At 37.5% G+C, this 12,937-nt stretch overlaps 1 protein-coding gene across 1 annotated transcript; it reads right to left on the reverse strand.

Annotated features, from left to right (window-relative positions):
- Positions 1 to 1,816: 1,816 nt before the first annotated feature.
- slc43a3b (solute carrier family 43 member 3b) lies at positions 1,817 to 11,350 on the reverse strand. The gene is made up of 13 exons (XM_020645804.3): positions 11,218 to 11,350; positions 10,719 to 10,963; positions 10,443 to 10,572; positions 7,700 to 7,746; positions 7,518 to 7,594; positions 6,670 to 6,762; positions 6,396 to 6,535; positions 5,819 to 5,925; positions 5,566 to 5,715; positions 5,335 to 5,442; positions 4,907 to 5,093; positions 3,761 to 3,884; positions 1,817 to 3,667 (listed from the first exon to the last, which is right to left on the reverse strand). Exons 2-13 carry the CDS (start codon positions 10,903 to 10,905, stop codon positions 3,554 to 3,556), a joined length of 1,464 nt encoding a protein of 487 aa, XP_020501460.1. The 5' UTR covers positions 10,906 to 10,963; positions 11,218 to 11,350; the 3' UTR covers positions 1,817 to 3,553.
- Between the last annotated feature and the right edge of the window lie 1,587 nt (positions 11,351 to 12,937).

The following is a 12,937-nucleotide window of genomic DNA, read 5'->3' on the forward strand; positions in this document are numbered from 1 at the left end:
CACAAACACACGCGCACACACACACACACACACATCATGTTGTTTCTGGGGCTCAGTGTGCTCACACAGTGGGTGCACGGAGAACTTGAGAGAGACTGTTGTGGGGGAGTGTCCCTGTTAATCCAGGTTTAAACCCTGCCAGAGATTTTCACTCAAAGATTCATGCCAGTGTGAAAACTATCAACTACTGTCACAAAACTCATACCAGACAGAGAGGAGTTTTAGTACATCTGGAGACTCCAGACTGTCCTATAAGCCTGCTGGGAATCCTAAGGGTTTTGAATTTGTTCATAGACTCAGATCTTTGCTTATAAAAGTTCTACACCAACTTAACTATAGAAGTCCAGTGATAACGTGATAGAAATAATTTTAAAGAAGGAACTAGATTCAGCAAAGTTAGAGATAATGTTGTTATACCATGCACTTATTCCTACCACATTGTGCCTTCTTTACCCACCCAACTAAAGTGTCAACTATTCAGTCAGAACACTAGGTGGGTTTCAGCAGCTAATGGTCTGAGGAAGCTTCACTGAAGCAGAACTAAGAAACTTCATAGATATGATCACTTATTTTTAACGCCATGCTGTAGAGTTTTTTCATGTCTAAACATAATGTTTTCAGCCCAAACCACAGCTTACTGTGCCACCACAGTAGTTTGAAGTAATTAAGCGGATAAGTTACAACTTAATTAGACATTTATGGAAGCATTTCCTAAATGTAGTTTTTCTGGTGATGTGGAGCTCCAGTTTTTCTATTGACGATTCCTGTTTCCCTACCGTTTTGTACCACAGTATCATGCAGCATATTTAAAATATACTTTTAAGGACAGTAAAATAAAAATAAAATAAAAACCTGTAACTCCCTAAATGTGTTTTTTGAACAAGAAAAACATGTTTAAGAAATCTTGTTGTCAGAAAACAATACAATATTTCACAAAACACACTTGAAGGTTTCAGAACTCAAGTTACAGGGCTCAATTTCTTGTTGTTGCAACAGTGCCACCCAGTGATTGGATAACAACAAGAAAACGAAGGTACTTGTCCTTGTACATTTTAGAAAACATGGGTTCTTTTCTGAAATAATTTTTTGTTTGAGGATAAAAATCTAAATAGAAATGTTGTTTTTTTTTTTTTTTAGATGCTATTTTCTTTTGTAAAATGTTGTGTGCTGTTAAATGTTGTTTGGTTTGCTAAAATGTTATTGAGTTATGACCTTCAAAAGTACTCATCAGCTGAAAACATGAACCCAGTGAACCACACACTGTAAAAAAAAACAACAACAGGTTTTATTCAGGGTTCAGCCTTTAAAGTGAACTAGAATGTAAGCCTTTATTTAGTTGTTTTCTTCTCACAATACAACCTTTCCTATAAGCTAAATCTTAAATAACAAATTTATTTATGAAAGATCATATTAAAATATACATTTTATTTTTGAGCATGATGAACAGTTTTCAAATTTGTTGTAACTTTCAACAAAGTTCCAGGGAAATACATACTCACGTTTAAACAGTGACATACTGGTTAAAGAAGCATACACATTTTTATTTAAGGATCCCTTAAATAATTGTGATTATTTACACGTGCTGCTTATTTTCATAAAACAGCATCCTTCATGACACTAGATTCTTTTTCTGACATAATGATCATCTTACTGAATTCTACCAAAACCTTAAAGCAAATCATTTTCCTGTTAGATCATGTAAGGTGTGAAGTCTGTGTTGAGACCTTTGACAGGAGCTTCACTGAGTGCATTTTATACACATTAAACAAGTAGAGAGAAATTAGACTGAAAAAGATCCCCCAAAAAAGGAACTATGTCAAGGGAGGAATGTCTCAATTTATTTAAACACAGCAGGGTTTTAGGAAAACCAAATAATGACAAGATAAAAATCTGTGAATAAAATATTATTTATTACAGTTGTGATATGTGTGGTTGGAAAAAATCTTTGTATATGCTGCATGATTTTTTTTTTTTGTAAATTGGATCATGATTTTGTCACAAATTAACATTAATCACAAATGTACACATTTACACATTGGTAGTTTTTCATTAGTAGATTACATGATACACATTTGTGAGCATTTACAGTCTAATTTCTCTCCATACACAATAAAACATCATTGAATGATATGTTTTTTATACAAAATCAATTAAATTGTCATCTTTGGTCCTACATTCTAAAAAAAATACATGTCTATACTGATATGTATAATCTTGGTATTTTCAGCTTTTTAAGATATGTTCAGACAGAAATCAAAGATTATTTTCCACTTGAATAAATTTTCCCAGTTTGACCACAAAATACTTAACGTATTATTCTTGCATTGGTTAGCATTATCCTCACTTTGCAAGATGGTTGACCAAGACATGTTGGTTAACCAAATGCCACCGTGTCTGTAATGTAAAACCAAAGTTAAGTTTCACCACCCACTTCAGGAACTGTGTGTGGATGAAAATGATTTTCTCCACTAGCTGCTCAAGGTTCGTCAGAGCTCGGTTTGATGCTTTGAGAGCCAGGTCAGGTTGGTTTGGTTATGTGACAGGATTTTTCTGATCGAAATCAACTACCGGTGTTTAGTTTCAACTGCTGGGAGCCTGTCAATTAAGTTAAGTGTTGTTTTTTTCCTTTGGTTGAATTGCCCAAAAAACGCCCACGAAAAAGGGAGAAATAACTTCTGGAGTAAAAAATTCACAGCTTACAAGATTTTTCCGCAAAAAAAAAAAAAAAAAAACCCACAGAAGCAACTTCAGTATTTCTAGTTTTTGAAATGGGTTTTGGACTGAACTGTACTTCTGCAATCCCAGGGCATAAAGAAAATCTATTTTTTAAATGAAGACTTTTATGCCTTCGTTGTATAGGATGGTAGAAAGAGTTTAGCTTGACTTGAATTTTGTTTTAAATCAAACTCATTTCAGTATACGTGTCACCCCTCAGGAGGCCTGGTTCACTTAACTTTTGGTCTGAACACACCTTCACAATAAAGTGCTTTATCTTGGCTTGTCTTATTTTGCTTATCTAAGCCACTGTAACAATTGTGTTAATAATTAGCCAGTCATATACAAAATATTACAAAAACAAAAATACAATACATGTGTTGAGTTGTAATATTTCAGAACACAAGAAACATAAGATGTGTAACAGTCATGAATAACAGGTGAACTAAGCTGTAAACAACACAGACAAAGGTAACAGTTGGGGAAAGCTATTTTTTTTTCTGCATCACTAGCAAGAGCTGATAATCTTACATCTCAGTGAAAATAAAATAATGAATTTTGGAGATCTCATGTGAGGATACCTTTAATATGGAGGCTCAGTGGCAGCACACAGCTCATCAGGAGATCTTTAATTTTTCAGATACATTGAATCTGTCTTCAACATGCTTCAAAGTGTGAATGTGTTGCAAATACATGACATCACTCGGTGTCTTTCTCCAGATAGGATAAAAGTGGCAACACAACACGGCCGTCAGGCAATTCCAATTAAACTAACTGAAGAGGTAACCGTGTTACAGGTCCGTTTTGAGTGTGAGTCATTGCTCTCCTTTCAGAGGCTTTAATTGATGACTTTAGTCTTGGATCGCTGTGAGGCCAGACTGCGACAGTGCAGGTAGACGGACAGGGGATGGATGAAGGCGAGCAGGCTGAGCAGTGTCAGGCCGATGTTCACCTGCAGACGTAACAGGGAAGAGTTCCAATGTAAAAGTGTAGATGTCATAATGACAGAAGTAAGTAGGTGGGATTTATTTCTCATAATACTTACATATAAAGGATCTCCACCCAGAACTCCTTTCACCAGAGCAAAGCATGGATACTGCAGCACAGAAAACACTGCAGACAGAGCCATGACCAAACCATAGAGCTTCCCAAAGTGGCATGATGGGAAACTACACACACACACACACATGCACACGCACAAGCACACGCGCACACACACGCGCACACACAGAACGGAGTTGAAAAAGAAGGTGAACAAGAAAAATAGATATAAGATAATCCTTCACAATAAGGGAACAAATCAAACACTAGGAATGCCTGACTAATGCATGACTTATTGTGTTTTAGTGCATGAATTAATGCTGGATGTATCATGGGTTTGTACTTTTCTCCATAAAGAAATAATCACTTCAGTTAGACTTAATGTGATATGTTTACAGTTTGTAAATCATCCTGCTAAAGAATAAAAAAAAACTTCATTAATTAATCAAAACACAAACATTAACATGATTCCAGTTATGACAGAGTTTAGTCATGTAACTGGATTTATGTCTACAATATAATATTTATATCTAACAAGTGGGAATAAAATCAAGCAGCATTTTTTTGCAAGATGTGTTTGCTGGATTCCGCATGTACTTATCACATTGCAATCAATGTCTAAAGTAACTTTGAATATCTCTGTATTAACTGTTAAAAGGGAATCAGATACATTTATTGGGTCTTTATAATTTGTAAATAGTGAACAACAGGAGTTCATGCATCTGTATCACATCATTCAGTACATTGTTGTACACTTGTTGTGAAAGATCACTCTAAAGCCAATCCATAACTGATTTATTAGAAGCATGTACACATTACATCAAAATATATTTTTTTATCTTAATATACTTCATTTCAGGCAGGCTTTTTGTGTGTATCTCACTTAAGTGTGGAGGACATTTTTTAGGTATGGGGGTCCAAGAAGCATCTTTGTGATGCTCATCAACACAATAAATAAAAAGAGCTTATCTGTTGTTGAGTCACTCGTTATTGAATCTCTTAAATAGTGAGTGTATGTCTAAATATAAGTATGTGAATAGTGCATTTAATACAATCTGTGTTTGTTTGTGCTGCCTGCCACAGGAACATACTTAAAAATTATTACTATCAATTGTTTACATGTGTGACGTTGTGTGGGTTTCTTACTCACGCCACACTGATGAATGCTGCATTTCCTCCATAGAGGAAGGAGCGGTTGAGCACCTGCAGGATGAAGGTGATGTACTGCAGCGGCAGGTATGGGGTTGTGGCACAGATGGAGAACAGCAGACACTGCAGCGCTGTCAGGAAGAGAGACAGCACAGAGGCTCGCAGGTCGGCCTCCTGCTCACTCTCTCCTACAAACACACACACACAAATTTGCACACAATCCCAAGCTAGATATCTCCTTAAGAAAACCTTATTCTCCTTTACGTGTAAGAATATTTCAGAGTGTGTGATTTTTCACTTTAATTGGAAAGAAGTTGGATCAGTACTGCTACGGTATTTCTGATGACATTTTCTGTAATTGTATTTAAGTAACGAAAGCGCCCATGGCTTGTGCTGTTCACCAGTTAATATGATATTTTGTTATGTTACCTGGAGCAAGAGGTTTGCCCTTGTGTCTGTCCATGATTAAGCCATTCCAGGGAGCACACAGCACACCACACAGCTGCGTTATAGCAAAGGCATTGATGTACTGGCTCACTGCAGGGACACACAAGCACACATCAGGTACCACAGAGGGGCAGCAGTGAGCAGTTAATTATTTCTTTACGTCTATCTTTTCTAATAGAGGGACAACATGACGTAGTGTTAGTGTGTGTTTACCTAGTGAAGGCTCTCCGGCTGTCATCCGATGCAGCATGGGGTTGAGGGTGCCGATAAAGAGGTAGTGTCTGAGCTGCATCACTGACAACCAAAGCAGGTGCCACATAAAGAACCTGGACAGGACACACTCACGGAAAGTCTTCTCTGCGACTGAGGAGGGGGGAGAACATCAGAGATGAATGAAGAACAGGGGAGAAAGAAAATGGGGTGATCTTTTAAGATGAATTGATCTTTGGAGCGGTAAAAAACACACCTGGTTTCTTATTGATGTCCTTGCTGAGAGGTGATTCCTCTATAGTCCTCTGTGAGTTACCATTCCTTGTGTTTGGATCTGAGCTCTTTGATTTTCCACAAGTTATCCTGGAAAATGTCACAATGGGTCAGCAACAGATTGAGTGCAATTTTTTTGAGTTTTTGACTTAAGTCCCAAACCATTATAGCCACCTAACAGGATAACTGTTTGTACAACAGAAAGCACCATCAAGGCATTTCCTCAAAAACTATGATGACTGACATTGATGTGGAATATTATGAAAGTATTATCTCCACTGTGTTGGTATTAAAGAACTGAACAGAAGTTCATTAGAAGAAAATGATGGGAACTAGCTACTTAGCCTGGCAGCCTATAGGGTATGCCAATCGTTGTATTGGTATGATCAGGTGTAGTGCTGGAGACATTTTGGTCTGTGCCTGCTTTTATTTGTGTTTGATTTTCCTTTCAGAGGACACACTTAAAGCATAAAGAAGCATTTATCTTATCTTAGTCAAAATGAAGGCATTTATGAGCCCTGTTTCTTGATGTAGCATGTGTACATGAGTTGTTGTGGTACCCATATATGTAGTGATCAGGCAGCGGGTAGGGAATAAACTTTCTGGGCAGAAGGAAGAAGGTCCTAAGCAGGTGAATGATGCCACAGGCGGACAGAAAGAGGAAGGAGGCTCGCAGAGAGACACCAGCCTCATGTAACAACTGCAGGGGGAGAGAAGGGCGGGGGAGGGGGGGCAAGAGTATTTACATCAGATGATGAATATATATATATATATTTATACATACATGTATGTGTGTGTGTGTTGATTTTATTCAAATGTGGGAAAGATTCTCACTTTGATGACGAGGAAGATTGCTGAAGAAGAGTCGAAGGCCCCGTTGTAGAGAGTGATAATGGTAGAGCGATGTGAGCCAAACAGGTTTCCAACCTTAGAACAAAAACATGACACATTGAAATCCTTTCTGAAAATCTTCTCCATCAACCATTGTGTCAGTGATTGTAAAGTTTGTTATTGCTGAGATTATCTTGCCTTTTAAAGTATGAGGATGTGGTTAGCACTCACAGCTACAGCACACCACTCAAATGAAACACTTTCAGTCAGAGACATTATTGTGTTTTTAATCCACAAGATCATGAGGCTGGTGTTAGAAAAGCCCTGCAGCCGGGAGACGTACTATGAGGGAGACTTTTTGTCTTTATTCATTTTTTTTTTGTATTTATGTTTGGGCTTTTTGCCTTTATTTGGATAATGGAAGAGTACAAAACAGGAGACAGAGAGTGGGAAATGGCATGTGGGAAAGGAGCCACAGGCCGAACTTATTTCAGCTGTGTATGATGATCTACACTGACAAAAACTAACCCTTTTATTCTGGTCAATTTCATATGTTTTGCTTTTTGTAGTAATTTGCTCATCTTTATCTGAAATTATTCTCATCAATCCTCTGATTCTGAAATGTGAAATGTAAACCAAGCAGAAGCTATTAACTGATATAACTGTATTGTTTCATGCTGTTTTCTATATTTTATGATCATATGCAAATTTCAGGGCTCTGGGAAAAAAAAGGAATTTGCATAGTGTCAGTTTTGGCCCTGACAAATTGTCGAATACACTTTTTTTGTCATCAAAGGTCAATTGAATTCCAAAATCATGAAATGAATAGCGTTCATTGACTGCTTCATTACCTGCATGTTGGTGACTAGGAACAACATGCCGCCTACTGCCAGGAGGGAGAGAGCTGGAAAGAGCAGGTTGGACAAAACTGAAGGAAAAAGAAACACAAACAGGAGGAGAAAATGAGTGTCTTCACTTGTAACAGATTATTTCTCAGCAGTATTTCTTTTGACAATAAATGTTTGTTTTTTACCTGAAGACGAGAAAGCCACCATCAAGGAACCCATAGTGTAAAGAAGGCTGGGGGGGAACAAATCAAGTTTCATCATTTCATTTTAAAAGCAGGTTAGAAGAATCCCAGCCACAGAAAAAGAGATAAGTAAGAATTTTAATTAAAAAAAGAAATAAAGTACAAACTTTCAGCAATTAAAGAAAAATGTCAGATTATAAACTCATGTTCAAAGGCAGGTTCTGCTGTTTGGAAACTTTAAGCCCCCTTTAATTAACTTCTCCTTTGCCCTCCATCCTCATCAATTGACCAATTATTTGCACAACTTTGCCATTATTTTCCCACACCCTTTTTTAGTTGAAACATATGGACAGCCTTAGTGCCAGTTTGTTATTGTGGACTTCTATACATCTGTGGCAACAGACTAAGCAGATTCGTGTATGAAACGTTTGTTATATGATAGATATCAACAATGAGGCTGAAAAACTGACTTTTTAGTCACAGGTTTGAGTGTCAGCACAACAAAAAACTATTTTTTCTTCTTCTGGAGACCTTAGTTACTTTATAGCATCCCTCATGAAATCTGCTCTAACCTCTCTTTTTGCATGTGCTTTCTTCCCTGTTCTCGTTATTCTACGAGCCCATTTTCCCTCGCAGGAGCATGCACAGTGCATGTTATGCATGCACACTTACAGTAATAGTTCTGCTCAAGGTTTCTGCCTGTTAAAAGGAAGTCACTGTAACTTTGTTTAATCTTGCTTAGTGCTGTGCTCATGGTGGAATAAATGTGGGTCTTTGTAAATAATACAACAAAGAGTATGGTCTAGACCTGCTCTTTTAGTAAAGTGTCTTGAGATAACAGTTGTTATGAATTGGCCCTATAGACACATAATAATTGATTGATTGATTGATTGATTGATTGATTGATTGATTGATTGACAATACATGTACCTTGCCTCAGTCAGTGACCCCCTGCGGGCTAAGAAACCTGAGCGAACTGTTATTCGCTAACTGATCTAGTAATCCCAGAGATGGGAAATACCAGAGACAGGTTGAAACTACAGCAAATTAGCAAATTGCAGCAGCCTATTTCACAGAAGCATTAGCTACGCCACAAACGAGAGACAAAGTCATGCAAGGACATGAAGAGGACAGAAGCCAATCTGTCTTCTGAAGCAACTGGTTTAGTAAAAAAAGCCACTGCAGACTTTTTTTTACTAGTTGTTCGTGTCACTTCTCCATATCTTTAAGGCATAGCCTAAAATAAGCCATGTCAAGTGTTGTCAAACTACTGCAGTCAAAGGATACTGGCAGTCAATTCTGTCGTACTACGATCTGGAAAGGAATTATTCATTCAAACTTTTTGTGTGGTTTTGTCCCACAGCCATTAACAGAAATCACTCTTCTGATGTAATGTAACATGTGATTAAACCATAACAACATCAATCACAACGTAAACAGTGCAACGGCATCGAATGGTATCACTTCACTTAAGCTAAAATTAGATAAAACATTCCAAGACACACTTGGATGTTTTGTAACACATTTTCAACTGTGGCTAGACTTCATGGTGGATCTTTGTAAATGGCTTTACACTGACTAATCTAATTTGATTGAAGAGGGGTGGGGGTCAGGCTGTATTTGAGGAAAGGATTATGGTTTGGACTAACATTTTACATTGCATTTAAATTTCACAGAGGACACAGACTTCTCATGCTTTTAAGAGAAACAGGTTAGGGGTTAGGGTTAGGGTTAGGGTTAATCACATCCAGTAGTTGATTCTTATATTGTAAAGTGGTGGAAGTGGTGGTGTTGACTGAATACTTTCATTCACACAATATGTGTCAAATAAAGTAATGGGGGGGTATAAGAGATAAGAAGGTTCTCTTTAGTATCATTTTAAAGAAACTATTGGCAGTGGTATGTATTTAACTGATACCTCGCCCTGTTGTTAAAGTTTTGCCTCAGTAAAAAACACGTCAAGTTTTGGTTAAACAACTGAAACAAGCAACAAATAACTCTTGAAAAGGAGAAGCAGCACTTGTTTTTTGGCATAAAAATCCACCACCACTCTTCTTCTTTGTTTAATTTTACATCTGATGAACACAGGGCTCATTCTGTTGTAGGCTTTTTAAAGTCAGACCTCTGTGTTATTACCATTGTTCAGTAACAGGTTGAAAATAAGGAGCATTTAAGTAGAGAAAGCTGAGATGATCAAGATAAGTGACATTAAGAGCTTGGTTCCACCTGTTGTCACAAAGCTATGAGACACAGAGACTTTGAATGAATTGTCTGTTCTTCAGCGCTTAACCGAGACTTTGTATCCTGTGATATCTTAATAAGCTGCTGTCTGAAGTAAAAGAGTTACCTGCAAAATAAAACAACCTATTTAAAACAGTATTTTGGCATTATTTTCTGTTTATGCTATATGGTTAGTTTATGAACTGTTTGGTAATTGGTAAAGAATATATGACCGCTCTCCTTTATCTATTAAAATCATGGGAAAACGTATTATCAATAGGATTGTACATTTGATCTTATTCCAAAACTACATCACCATCTTAGTACACAAGCAGGGCAGCAAATTAAGAAAAAGTTATTATTGCACCTAAAACTGCTGGTGAAAAATAATAAATGACATCTTAAATTGTTCTTTGCACGTCAAAGGTAGTCACTTCAAAACAACTGTTTTGGTAAAAAATGACATTGAAGATCTGTTACTCCACTGATTAAGCACCGCAAAGTAATAAGGTGTTTTTAGACTTACATTCCAAAAATGCGAGCGACTGTAGTACCAAAGCGGTCAAAGAGAAAGCCATTGGGTAGTGTCAGGAAATTGTTCATAAAGGAGGCGATGGTGAAAACAAGTGAAAATTGTTCATCCTGTCCACTGCAATCTGTGGATGAATAAAAAAAAGAACCAAGTTTTAGAAGAATGCTGTTAGACAAGCTGTATAGACATATTTTATGATCATAACTATAATCGCATCACTTACACAGACAATGATGATTAAAAGTATTGGGGTTGATGATTCAAACTGACCTAGGACCTGCGTTGCATTGACTCCTGTGGTGTTGGTGCACAGGTAGCTGAAGTAGCCGTCTGTCTTCAGGACAAACACAAGCGAAGCCCACCCAAACACGGCTCCAGCAAAACATAGACACTCCAACAGGCCAGTAGCAAAGGTGAGCCCACGTTTCACCACCAAGCTGTTCCCCAGACCCGCCATGGTCCCACTCACATCCACGCACACACACACCGACTGTTCCCAAACACTATCTTTTCACCTGCATGGACATACAAGCACACACGCACAGAACAGGATGAATTTATTTTCTGATACCTTTGGAGAAATGTCAGCATGAGCTTTTTTTGAAGAAAGTACAATTATTCTCAGGTGAAAAAAATAACATTTAAATAAGGAATAGATTAATAGATGCAAACACCATCTATGAGGCTATAAATAGGTAAAATCCATTAAAAAAATAAAAGTGCATGTAAAGTTGTAATATTTCTCAGTTTACTTCTCTCCCATACTCACTGTTCAGTCTCTGAGGGTCCCCCTAAGTGATCTCACAAACCACACCTTTCTGCTCTTGTCCCGCTCTCGTCTTTTTTATATAGTCCAGCTCTTCCTTCCTCTTCTTCACCAGTTCCCTCCCTCTCCTTCTGTCCTACCCAATGTTTTTTTTCTCTTTGTCAATCACTCTCTGATGTGCAGCACAGAAAATCTCTCTCCTCTGAGAGCTTATGGCTTCAGAGAGTATCACTCCTGCATTCCCAGAAAGAAAATCAGCAGTGCCAATGAAACCATGAGACATAGGCCTACCAGTACATCCAGATGAGGATGCTGGTAGGGCTGGCAAGACCTTTTTGGCCAAAAGGTCATGAGACTTGCACAAGGAAACAGCTTGGTGAGTGCCATGCATATTAGCTGTCATGTCTTAGTCCAAATAAACAAAGCACCCTTGATTGGTCTTATCACTGGTAGACAGGCAATCCTAACAAATGATTCTACAGGAACTCATGACATTTCGTGATACTACAGGCTTCTCCAGATGAAAAACATACTTTTAACCTTCTGTATCTCCTGAGAAGTTCAGCATATTTGACTGAGACACAGAAAGTAAACGTCTGACTTCCAGCTGCACCGGAAAGGTCACATTAATCAGAAGTCTGGTCAACTTAGCCTTCAAAGATTCAACCTACTTGGAAAATAAATAAAAAACTTGCGTGTGGAGAATTTATTGATAGACTGCTGTCCCAATCCTGTTCCACAGACAGACTCAAGAACTCGTTTGTCCCCCTGGCCGTACGTCTGTACAACACCTCACGGTTATGGCAGGTGGAAAGCACACACCTGGACTAAATCTTCCTTTTTCCAGTTCCCATCTGCACAGCTGTCCCAAGAGTCAGCCTCTAGTTCTACACTTTAATGATCACCTCAATTACTTAAATTACACCTTTAATTTAATGTTTGCACTGCCTGTTATTTAATGTCTGTTTTTTGATAATTTTGCACTATCTGCTTTTTAAACATTGCTGTACATATATAAACAACACAACTTCAGAAGGTCAACACTTTTTTATTTTTATTTTTTATATTCAGGTCTAATTACAGATTTTCTTTCCTCAACTGTTTATAGGTTCTTGTTTAAATCTCACATATATTTTTATCCCTGCACAGGTTATGTACATTTCTTGTATACGTCTATTTTTAATTGCACAGTTTAAGTTTGATTCATCTAGGGGTATTCTTTAAATCTTTTTTCGGGTTAATATATTTGTATGGGAGTGGGGCGTCGGTTTTGTGGTTAATTTGTAACAAATGTTTCATGTACGTCTTTGTAACCTGCTACTGGATGCTTTGAATTTCCCTCGGGATCAATAAAGTATCTATCTATCTATCTATCTATCTATCTTTATTTGATTTTAGCATCTTTAAAGCCCCTGGGAACTGTGGAGTGCAGTTTCCCGCCCTTTGGGGACTGAGCTGTAAATCTTGTCTCTTTGCTGATCTTGTCAGGTTCAACCATATATTCTGACATAAAGATGTCTTTCAACTGCAATAGTCATGTATCAGAATCAGAAATACTTTATTCATCAAACGCTTCAGTAGCAGTAGGATATAGGAATATATATAGAATATAGAATAAAATAGAAATAGAAATATAAGCAAGCACAGGGAATTTAATATATGTAGAATATTTACAAGTGTAAATATACAAAATGTGCTGTGTTTAACAGTGTATATATTGTGC

Source organism: Labrus bergylta, chromosome 9, assembly GCF_963930695.1.
Source record: "Labrus bergylta chromosome 9, fLabBer1.1, whole genome shotgun sequence".
NCBI lineage: Eukaryota > Metazoa > Chordata > Actinopteri > Labriformes > Labridae > Labrus > Labrus bergylta.